A 12,189-nucleotide genomic window follows, 5' to 3' on the forward strand; every position below is an offset into this window, starting at 1 on the left:
TATATTCTCCGCCAAAATGATTTAACGGAACAGTCACAAAAATACTTTATACTAAGAGTTTTATTTAATACAATTTACACTTTCTCTTATTCTCTTATACTTGTTAGAATGGTTTAACAAAAGAGGAAGTACAGATACATGCTGCAGTTCATTCGCGTTTAATCGGTGCAAAAGGTAGAAATATCCGTAAAATAATGGAGGAATTTAAAGTTGACATAAAGTTTCCGAGAAAAACTGATGCTGATCCCAATATCGTAACTATCGTGGGAGCAGAAGACAAAGTAGCCGAAGCGAGGGAACGTTTACTGAATCTAGAGGAGGAATATGTAAGTGATGTTTGCTTAAAGCTATTTATAATGTAAGTAGAATTTTAAAATTGACAAAAAAATACAATGGCAGATGCAAGATGTGATAGAAAACGAATATCGTGAGAGTTTGCGTTCGCCTCAACGTGATGACGGTAGCAACATCGGTGGCAATGAGAATGATACCGGCTTCATTGTGAAAGGCGGACCATGGGAACAACAACAGCAGCCTCAAAGCGCACCGAATACAGCTAGTGTAGAAGAATTCCCGCAATTTGCTGGTTACTCTCATGTACCCGTTGTAACTCCAGACGGCCCTTGGGGAATTAAGCGTTAAACTATAAATCCGAAAAAATTCATACTAAAAACCAATTGATGAAACTTAATAAGCTAACGAGATGTAAGGTAACTTTCCTCTGACAAACGGTATGTAAAACACATATGAGCGTATACATAACACATACACATGAAACACATCTTACACTTGCATATGCACTTGTGTTGGGTGGTTCCCTGTTCCATTACTGACGTTGTTGCTGCATACGACCTGGCCATTCTATTGGACTCTGACACTGGTTTACTACACACAACGTTTGATGACGATGTTTATATTTACAATTCATAATACCGATGTCCTATGTATCTGTAACTGTAATGCATGTTGTCTTGAGTTCGTCGCCATATCACTCGATCCAGTCGGACGTATACATGTACGTCAATTTAATCTCGTGGCTTTCATTTTTAATGATATGCTTTCCAGGTACAGATATGTTGTACTTAAGACTGTGGCTTCGTGGGAAATAATCAGGTCAGCGTTCTGCGGAAGAAGACTAAAGCCTCAAAAATTCCGAAGTAGAATTATTCTATAGTATTTTCTACTCTATAGAAATGCAAATTGTCCGTGAATACGATTTGTATTCTACGATTAAACAAATTTTTGTGTATATTAGTTTCTTCCTGCAGAAACTGGCCGATTTATTCGTGTATTATATTATTTTCACAGATAATCTTTGTACTACGTATAGACCAGTAACAGTCATACGTTGATCTTAGCATAATAATTTGTTAATTTATTTATATCTTTTTTGTACATATATCACATTTTCTCGTTATTTTGTGCCACTTAAGTGAAGTGGTTTCTAAACTACATCACGATTGTTGAAATTTATATTATAAAATTTTCATGAATCAAAAAAAAAAGAGGAAACGTAGGGGCTTTCTAGGGAAAAGTTTGTTCCTTACGGGGGGGTTACACAATTTTTAATTACATTAATTATTACCACTCGACTTACGTCTCCGTGATTTTAATACAAATGAGAGATCTGTCGATGCATTGAATGCATACTTATCAATAATGATGTTCAAATAACAAGATTTGTAATTGGAGGTTAAAACCAGTATAATCTTCAGTAAATGAAATTTTTGATGCTGTATAGAAACAGGAAAATGTGTTTTATGCCATTTCTCACATTTGCATTATTCTCAGTAAATAGAAATCATTTTCTTGTACCTGTAACATCAAAATGAATTATTATACTATTTTTAATCATTATAAGAAATCAATGTTGTATGTTCAAGAAACACGATATTTAGAAGGCCTTGATCCCGCGTCGCTTATTCATTAAGACTACGTTCCGTTGCATGCATAATGCGCATGATGTATCATTTATCTTTGTTTAACACTTTGCGAACAAGGATAAAATGATACTTCAAGCGCATTAATGCGTGTAACGGAACGTAGCCTAAGATATACGTGAAATCGACACTCTGCAGAGAATGGTCAAATTAAATCTATTAAATGATGTTATGAATAGTGAACGATACACGAATTCCTTTCGATAGCCGGCTTTATTTATTCGTTCTACTTTAACATTTTGTACACCGTTTGATGTGCAAGTCTTTGCATTCTACTATTTATGAGGCCAACTAGCTAAGAAAAGGATATTCAGTTCAAGTGCCTTGTCTATTTTCTTCGAGACAGCTCATTTCAATTGTTGGAGGAATGTGAATAATAGATTATACATAAATAAAAAATACAATGTATATGTATATACATATACATATATATTGTATTTATCCGGGATATCTGAAAATCACTGGATGATAAATACTCAAAGATTCCTCTTACGAATTCTCAATGTAGTAGTTAATAGTTTTGAATTAAAAGTCTTTTCAAGCTATTTTGTATTTTTCGAATCATTTACGGAAAAATACATTTTTAATGGATCGTCATTTTGAAACTATCGATACTTCGATATTTGCAATAAAATATTAAAATATTAAATAATAGATATATTTTATCTGTCCTTAAAATATCATCTAGTGATTTTAGGACAGCCTGTATATATACACATCACATGTAAACACATATAGATATTGATAATAATTATTCTATACAATATGTAATATGTAATAGAAGAGAAAGAGGTAATAGGTACCAATGTCGGTACATTGATACACTACTATTATGTGAATGAAATAATAGGATTATCATGTATACAGAAATTCACTTATATTTTTTAGATTTACAGTAATTTTTATAAATCTACTTGGTACGGCGACCTACGTGTCATCTCCAATGCATGGTAAATGTAAGGAAAAGCCAGAATTAGTAAATTTTAATATGCTTAGTTTTGGCTAAGAATTTCATAGATGCTGTGCATGAATATAATTTTCTAATGAGTTATAATAAAATATATTGTAATTACATAAAACAATATTCTCTGTACACATAAGTAAATAATGTTATAACACATGGATTATATTGTAACAATATACTACATTCATTGATCTATTTATCCATTTCCTACGGCATACATTCTTTTCTGCCCTTTCAAATCTCAGTTCTAAGTAAAATAGCTCACAAATTCACAAATATATATGTATAAAAAAAATAATTCCTATTTTATTTTATTATAAACATTATGAAATATATAAAATTAGTCAAAAATACTGATAAATAATTTATCAATATAAAATAAGTACATAAAAATTCATATATTGGAACATTATGATTCATAAACAAAAGTTGTATTTTCAATACTACGTAATTGTTTCACAAATCCATCATTAGGCCTGATACAACTTCTTTCTCTTTTCACTATATTATAAGCTTCGTCATATGATAATTTCATAATAATCATTAAATAAGCGATAACAATACTGGCAGAACGAGAAACTCCAGCATTACAATGCACAAGAATATTTTCTTTACGATTCGTGTGTATGACATTGACACATTTTTTTATCGAGGGCAATATATTTGATTCCGGTAAGTCTAACAAGTCACAGGTATGATACTGAATGTCATCATATTTTTCGGAAACGTTGACACCTATACTCAAAATATGTCGTATTTCATACTTTTTTAATATATCATTGCAAACAGCTGGATCTTGAGAACTGAGATATAATCCTGGTATTATACTGGCTACATGCAAGTCAGGTTTTTCATCTATCACGAATGGCAGATTTTTTTCTAATTTCTTCACTTGACCATGTTCGATTTCATATTTGTTGCCAAGCTGATCCTTTATCACTGTTTTACATGATTTTAACGACGATTTTTTTTTTGCGATAAGATCTTGTAAATTCATCATGCAAAAATTAGTATTTATTATATAGATATTGGCATTAGATATCAGGATCAAATATATTTGTTAAAAAAGATCATGAATTAACATCATTATCTACTAAATGATACAATAGATTCTATTTTATATTAAATAATATTTTTCAACTCTTGCAATTAACAATTTTGTAATATATATTTTTTGTTTTCTATTTTTTCAACTGCAGTCCTTGTTTCTGTTCTTTCCACTGTAGTTCCTCCAATTGCGATGTCTCCTCTTGCTCTTCCTCTGGTAATATGGTATAACGTCTTAATTCATCTAGATCATATTCTACATTCAATAGATGTAAGCCATTCGGTGGTACAGGTGTAATACGGGGATTCCAGTTATAATGGGAAGGAACTTGTAACATTACAATGATATCTTTCTCTGTTATTTTTCCCAATCCTAATGCAATTAGAGCACCGATCATTCGTCTGACCTGAACAGAATTAGCATTTATAATTTTCTTATATAAAAATGTATTTATTTACGAATAAAGTATTACCTGATTGTACAAGAAAGATCTTGCCTTGCATGTGAAATGAAAGTATGTAAAATTTTTAGATAGTGGATCAAAAGGCATTAAAGGCTGCGCCTCTTCCAAAGTAAAAGTTTGTAAAGCACGTACATAGTGGATTTTGCGATCTGTTATTGTTTTCGCACTAAACGTAGTAAAGTCTTTTGTTCCCATAAACAATTGTGTACCACATCTTGCTCTATCTATGTCAAAGTTATATGATCTGAAAAATATGTCACGAAGGGTTGATTCGGTATCTTGAAAGATAAAAATGACAAAAATGAATGAATTTATTAGAATATTTATATTTTATTGATCGATATCTAGTAAATTGTTATTTTTATAATTTTCACCCGTTTCAAGGTAAAGAATCAATCCCTAGGACAAAGGACATTAATTTTTACTTCATATAATTACCTTAAATGATAAGTATGTATTGTTTCTGGTAAAGATATCCTTTGTTCCCCACATATTTTAGGTATCATAAATCTGTACAAATATGTTCGAGATTTACATGCAAATCTTACATGAAAATCTTGTGTGACAGGTATACATTCCAGTAACCTATAAAAAAGTATTGTTTTAATAAATATGTTAACATTTAAAGCTCGATTGCATCAACATTACTTTGATTTTAAACAAAGTTTAAAATTCTTTCTTTTTTTAAGATCGAGAAGGAAAATTTTAAGTCTTACTTAAAGTTAAAAAACAATCAGGCTTAAGATAACTCTTTAAAAATTACCTAATGGTATGACCACATTTGGAAAAATAACGATTTACATATCTCTTTACATCTGAAGACTTATATACTGTATTATATTTGTTTTTGAGCTCTACATGAGCAGTATTGTCTAAAGCATGAACTCCAGCATCTGTTCTATAAAAATATACACTTCATATCATAAAAGATCAATAAGAATAATTTAATCTTTCCAACAAACATATAAAAAGCAAGAAAACAAATTAAAATTTATACACACACACATACACACACATACACACACACACACACACACACACATACACACACACAACACACACACATACATATACATGTGTAATCATCAGTTATATAAAACCAAATATAAAATAATATTTTTGATATTTTTAAATATATTTTTTAATAGGTATAATGTTATAAGATATTAAATATATTAATTAACACAAGTTGATTATACAAAAACAATATGAAACATAATAGTTTACCTGCTAGAGAGACATAATGATGGAACAATTAGGCTTTTTGGTGTGACAGTTCGCAGAGCAGTTTCTAAAGCACCCTGGATAGAATCTGTGTCCTGTATAAAACTGTCAGAACTCTGCCTTTGCAAACCCCTTTACAAAATGTTGAATCATATGATAACAAGAAATAAAAGATATACAGATTCCATACGCAAAACAAGATATACTCATGAATGTTGTGCCCAAATGTACATTTATAAAATAGAATAAAATATTTTGTTATTTCTACCTTGTTAAGAAGAGACTTGATTTAAATATAAACTTAATCATACCAAATGAGTGTAATAACTCTTAATTATCGCTAAATCGCTCAAAATCGCTAATAAATCTCAGTTAAATGCCGCTCGCATTCGCACACGTTATCCAAGCAATAAGTTCATGTATACTTTTTTATATTAAAAAATAAATATTGTGTAAAGATGATTCTACAATGAGTCAGTAGTCGGTAGTCCTAAGTCTTGTCGGTGAATCGGTGGAGTTGGCCAACAGTCAATTTGTACGACTAAGACTACCGATTTTCTTAAAACTGATCAAATTCGACTTTATTCCTTATTCCTTAAATGACTCGCTGTATATAATTAACAACTGATAGATGCAAAAAATCTTAGTCACCTCTTTAAGTTAAAACTGTTAAGACTTAAAACTTCTGACTATCGACTGACTGTAAAATTAGCATTATACCTGTACTGAGTACCAATGTACGAAAACCTAAGAAAATATCGTACCATAATTTTGCTTTCTACACATGAAAACAAGAGCAGAAAGAAATCTGAGAGAAACTATCCTGAAAAATCATCCCGACATTTTTCACGTGGCCTTCAGTGGCCATCGTACACTAGCGACACCAACATCAATTTTATAAATGATGTGAACTAGTTCATACGTTTGACACTGTTAATAAAATCATAGTGTCGAAATAAAGATTTGGTGCTAATTGTAGGAAATTGATCAATCGATTATTCCTCTATATTTAATTGTATTTAGGAGTACTTTCATTAAGCTCCGATTAATTTAATAGGGCTTAGTAACTTTGCAGGATTCCAACTGAAGCTGTTGTCGGAGAAAAAAATATAAACTAAAGAGTTAAACATATTTCACTAATTATAATTAACTGTAATTTTACATATTGAACACAAAAAAATAGGTTATTAACAAACAGCTACCAGAGCGAAATCTTGCTACATAAATTAGTATTACAAATTTATATTTATAACTTCTCTTTGCATTTTTTTCTTCGACATCAGTTTCAGTTGGAATCCTGCAAAGTTTCTAGGCCTATTTTAATCAAAGCTTAGTGAAAGTGGCCTTTAATTGTGATTGATTAATGCTCGTCTGATTTATAGTCAGACCTTAAGGCTCTCTTAAATTTATTTTTAGATGCTCAGCAGCCAATAAAATAATTCGTAGAGTATTTAAAGATTAATTTAAGGAAGTATAAGATCTGAATACGGGCATAATTTTTTACTTAAGATACCTTTTCATGCTGACGCTCATTTCTAGCGTCAAATAAGCCATATAATCAAAACTAATGCTTGATATTCGTCAATTACACATCACTTGTTTTGACGCTAAAAATGAATGTCAAATATCAGCATGAAAAGGCACCTTTATTCATTGCGAGTACTGAAAATCTATAGTATACGTAACATGAACTATAGACTTTCTTTTTTTTCTAATACTCGTAGTGAACAACGAAAAGCAGCCTAAATTTTTTGTCAATTTTATTATTCGTAGACAATTTTCCAATAATCTAAAATTGATAAACTGGAGATTTTTGAATTTACTAATGAACAATTAAAGAATAAAGATTTTTTTCTAGATAGATTTTGGAATTTTTTTTTATCAGCGCATTGGCAACACTGAGTACCGGTTCTCGATTTCTCTAACCTTCTCTCGTGCGCGGCAAATCGTCAAAACGATAATCATCGATCGTGCCATTGGTTGTCGTTACGTTTATTGTTTAACGCAGCGATCCGTTTCCAGAGTGCTGTCGATACCATTCATATCATTGACGATGAATGCGAGCGCTACATTTTAAGAGGATAACGACTAATCCATTTTCCTCGATCGTCGTGTAGCTTTTGCTGTACTTTTTCGTAAACGAGACATCTGTTCGAAATGAAATAGATATTTACTTATTTAGCCCCTCGCGCTTTGAAGACAAAAGAAGGAACAAGAAGGAACGACGAATGAAGTGAGTCTGAGAGTTGAGAAATATTCAAGGAATTCATAGATATATCGAAACATATCTACGCTTCGACGGGAGGAAACGGAAAGCGATAAAATTGGAATGGTCGGACGAAGGGAAGGGGAAATGTAGGAGGTGCAATTAACAATAAGAGGCGGACAGACTGTTGTTCTTTGCGGGGTACAGACAGTACAGTTCATTCTCAACGACTCCAGCTGGTTATTTACGACTACCTGCGAGTCGCGAGGTACGAGCGTGCAAATGTTAGACGATTCGTGACGGCGGGAGGTGAGGAGTGGAAATGTGACCGGGCGCAGCCTTTTGGTGGAGTTTGAATTCTCTCAGCGAATCGCGTCCGACCGCGCGAATCGTGCACGATGGAGAATCAGCAGGTACGTGGAGAATCCTTGTGAAAGAACCTAAGTTGCCGAGTTTGATCAATCCAGTCTTGCTATGACTCATTCTGTTATTACGAGCGTATGAGATGATTCTTTGTTCTTACACACCCGCTTTATTTTCTCTTGTTCTTTGTAGGTGAGAGCGCTGTACGATTTCACGGGCGAGTCAGGAACGGCGGAGCTGTCAATCACTGCCGGTGAACTTTTGACTGTCATACGAGACAATGTGGGAGATGGCTGGTGTGAGGGATTTAATCAGAGTGGTCAATCGGGACTATTCCCAGCTGCATATGTCCAAGTGGTACAAGTTGAACAAGCTGCACCCTCCAGTACGTAAGATTACTTTTATTTAAAAGAATATACATATGTGTTCATTGATATCTGTTATTGTATTATCTGTATGATTATCTAAAAAAGATAAGCGATTAGATAAAGATTACCTTTGGAGAAGTACTAATGTTATTTATATATATAATCGGATTGCTGTATTTATTGGTGCATTCCAGTAAGAAACACAGTAAGTAACACAATGATTATTTTATCTCTGTTTAACACTGATAAATAGCAAATATTAGATGTGGAAAAAAGTTCGTGGCGTTTTTCTCATTACATTTAATATGTAATGATTTACTGTATTTTCTTGCAAGAATAGTGTGATATTGTATTGTTATTTGTTAATATTAAACAAGATTAAAATAATACACTGTGTTATAATGTGTCCTTGCTGGAAAGCACTGTATTGTGTCAGAGGATAGGCACATTCAAAATCCATAAGCAACAATTGAATCAGAGCAGAATGATTTTCTCACACTTTTATGAAAACTAATGAATATTTATTATAAGAATAAAAATATTTTTACTTTACTTTCATCTTTTGTTACTGAATATTTCAACTTGTTACACTGACTTTTGATAAACGGACTGCTCTCGATACCTTTCATGCGGTATCTTTCATTTCTGACACAAAATAAAATTAAACCTGCGGTACATGCAGATGATTTCCTGCTGGAGTCAAGCAATGCTCGAGTTTTAGTAAATGAGTAGAATGGCATAACACAGTCGCGCCGGACAGTCGATTATCGGACGACATCGTAAAACTAACATACTACATCGGACGATTGTCAGACGACGAATGACAATCGAATAAATGTCTGAAGACACCGATATAAATTCACATCAAAATAGGATGTAGAGTCTTCCTGTAATTCGAATTGAGAGAGTTTTGGGTCTGCTCTCCAATTCTTTTGTATCCTTTCCTTATTTCTGCGTGTCCTTGCTAACAGGGCGCCTTCTGTCAGTCTTACTCGTTTGAGGTACATCACGCTGTTTAATTGTTTAATTTTATCATCTTCTGAGTTTATTTTATTATTATGTTGCGTAAGCACAGTATTTATGACAACTATATATATTATATGTATGTGTAGATACTATGACATCGTCCCAACAAAGTTCAGGAGATTATTGGGATGATGACTGGGATGACGATTCTGAAGTCGGACAAACGCAGGCTTATGTTCCTCCTACGCAACAACAACAGCAACAACCACAGATATCACTGTCGCAACAGAATAATGCCAATGATTATGGAGATCCAATGTCCATGCATACTATACATTCTGTGATACCAGAGAGACCTATACCAAAGAAAAACAATAAGTTTTCTACATTAATCAAGTCGGGAGAAGATAGTTTTCTGCTGGGCGTCAAAGTGGTAACTGTGCCTGACAGCGAAAAAATCTTTATAGAAGAAGGAGAGGGTAATCGGTGCACATGGTTACCGACTGGGGAATCCTACAGTTGCGTTGTTACATCACCCAAAAAGGAATCCAAACTGAAGGGTCTCAAGAGTTTCATCGTCTACCAGTTAACTCCTACGGTAATAAGAAATCATCTTTTTTATTTATTATTTAAATATGTGTTCCTAATATTAATATTTATATTGTAGTTTAATAATATACAAGTTTCAAGGAGGTACAAGCATTTCGATTGGTTGCACGAACGCCTAGAAGAGAAGTATTGCTTTATTCCAATACCGCCTCTGCCTGATAAGCAGATATCAGGACGCTACGAGGACGCGTTTATTGAGCACCGACGTACGCAATTACAGGAATTTGTCGATTATGTCTGTCGACATCCTGTGTTGTCGCGTAGTCGTGTCTGGGAACATTTTATCACCTGCACGGACGAGAAACGATGGAAGGCAGGAAAACGACAGGCAGAGAAGGATGAGTTATTAGGCGTAAATTATTTCAATGCTATTCAGTGTCCAGACACACCACTGGACATTATAAAGATGGAGCTCCAAACAGATGCCTTTAATAGATTTATCAGTGGTTTGGATCCAGTGGTGAAGAACTTTATGGCTATGACGGTTGATCAAGCGAAGAAACATCAAGTATTGTATAAGAGAGAGTTTCAAAAGATCAGTCAATCATTCACATCACTCAGCCACGCTCTGGAGGCGGATGACAACGGTCGCGGTAAACTGACACGTGCATTGAAGGCGACTGGTGACGCTTACAACGATATCGGCAAGTTGTACGAGGAACAGCCAAAGTTCGATTGGGAACCGTTATCTGATAAGTTTCATATTTATCGCGGTATTATTAGCAATTTTCCCGATGTCACCAGCATTCATAAGGTATTTATTACACAGAATGCATTAATTAGTGTGTTACGTTTGAACAGATTAACTTTTCATACATCGTGTCTTGTGTTTTTCCATAGAGCGCTATGCAAAAACGAAGGGATTGCGAGCGACTGGTCAGCGAGCATAAAATGGAGCCACAGCAATTACGTGATCTTTCCCATCGAACTGATGTGATAGCTCGTGCTCTAATCGCCGAGGAGATTCATTTTCAGACGGAACGGGAAGTGCATGTAAATAAGGCCGTAAGGACGCATCTAACGGAACAAATCGCCTTCTATCAAAAGATAGTCAATAAATTACGGGAGGCGTTAAGTACATTCGATGAATGATACTCATAATTGCCACGAATCTGCCTAAGTAACATAATCCTGCCGCTTTAAGGCCGACATCAGTGCTAGCAAAAAGATATCCCAATTATAACGAGAAAATACATACAATTTCAATGAAATATGTACATATATATTAGGCCATATTATTTGAATCAGAACAGTCAGAATTGAACAATTAAATTGAACTGGACAATAATTAATATCAAAAAACAGCTGTGCATAGCCGCCAAGTATTTATGAAGCGATTAAGAAATCGTGTTAAAATTCGATATATGGCTGAAATTGATAAATTACACGCTTGATACATTTTAAGCAATTTTAATATATTTTACGTTAACATTAATTTCGTAATATTCAGAGTTCACTGCACTTGAATATTTGTGAAATTGGTCTTTCAAAATTTCAGTTCTATTCGAAAAAAAAAATTTCCAATATTGTAATAAATAAGCAAATGATCCAAACAAGACTAGCGCTAATAATTATAATTATCTCTCTCAAATTAATTAAATATTGTACAAGTTCAAACGTTTCGATCTTGATATTTTTCTATTTTTTCGAATATTTTTTTATGATGTTATACAGACTTTTTGTATGGTCTATAACTCGACTTTATTATAAAATCACAAAATATCATGTGTATTGCAACTTGAATTATTATGATTGTAATAATACTTTGTAATAAGAAATATTCACATATCCATGCTGTGCAACATTAAAAGTTGATAATCTGATTGTATATTTTAGTTAATTCATGTTTTGTCCATCGACATAAAGCAATTGAGAAATAGCAGCACACAAAGTTGCTCGTAATATTTTTTATTAGACACACTTATGTTATTATTTTAAATAAAATAATTAAAATCAAAAGAAACAATTATATAACATATATATATATATATATATATATATTATATGATATATGTATATATATATATATANATATATA

The 12,189-nt window shown here is 32.9% G+C and overlaps 4 protein-coding genes across 4 annotated transcripts in view; 2 read left to right on the forward strand and 2 right to left on the reverse strand.

Annotated features, from left to right (window-relative positions):
* LOC105623156 (vigilin) overlaps positions 1 to 642 on the forward strand; it is a 6,328-nt gene extending 5,686 nt beyond the window's left edge. The window contains exons 20-21 of the mRNA XM_012204555.1: positions 108 to 326; positions 400 to 642. Coding sequence (XP_012059945.1) covers positions 108 to 326; positions 400 to 642 — 462 coding nt within the window. The remainder of the gene's footprint in view (positions 1 to 107; positions 327 to 399) is intronic.
* A 2,671-nt stretch (positions 643 to 3,313) lies between these two features.
* On the reverse strand, positions 3,314 to 3,904 carry LOC105623157 (dual specificity protein phosphatase 19). The gene has a single exon (XM_012204556.1). The coding sequence runs from the start codon at positions 3,902 to 3,904 to the stop codon at positions 3,314 to 3,316; it is 591 nt and encodes a 196-aa protein (XP_012059946.1).
* Positions 3,905 to 4,085: 181 nt separating this feature from the next.
* Positions 4,086 to 6,406, reverse strand: LOC105623221 (tRNA pseudouridine synthase-like 1). Its single transcript, XM_012204621.1, has 6 exons — positions 6,360 to 6,406; positions 5,643 to 5,771; positions 5,179 to 5,313; positions 4,854 to 5,000; positions 4,425 to 4,659; positions 4,086 to 4,358 (listed from the first exon to the last, which is right to left on the reverse strand). Exons 1-6 carry the CDS (start codon positions 6,404 to 6,406, stop codon positions 4,086 to 4,088), a joined length of 966 nt encoding a protein of 321 aa, XP_012060011.1.
* Positions 6,407 to 7,952: 1,546 nt separating this feature from the next.
* LOC105623158 (sorting nexin lst-4) lies at positions 7,953 to 11,243 on the forward strand. Its single transcript, XM_012204557.1, has 5 exons — positions 7,953 to 8,258; positions 8,401 to 8,593; positions 9,689 to 10,140; positions 10,210 to 10,905; positions 10,992 to 11,243. The coding sequence occupies exons 1-5, from the start codon at positions 8,244 to 8,246 to the stop codon at positions 11,241 to 11,243; spliced, it is 1,608 nt and encodes a 535-aa protein (XP_012059947.1). The 5' UTR covers positions 7,953 to 8,243.
* The last annotated feature ends 946 nt before the right edge of the window (positions 11,244 to 12,189 follow it).

The sequence above is a fragment of the Atta cephalotes genome, assembly GCF_000143395.1.
Source record: "Atta cephalotes unplaced genomic scaffold scaffold00054, whole genome shotgun sequence".
Taxonomy (NCBI): Eukaryota; Metazoa; Arthropoda; class Insecta; order Hymenoptera; family Formicidae; genus Atta; species Atta cephalotes.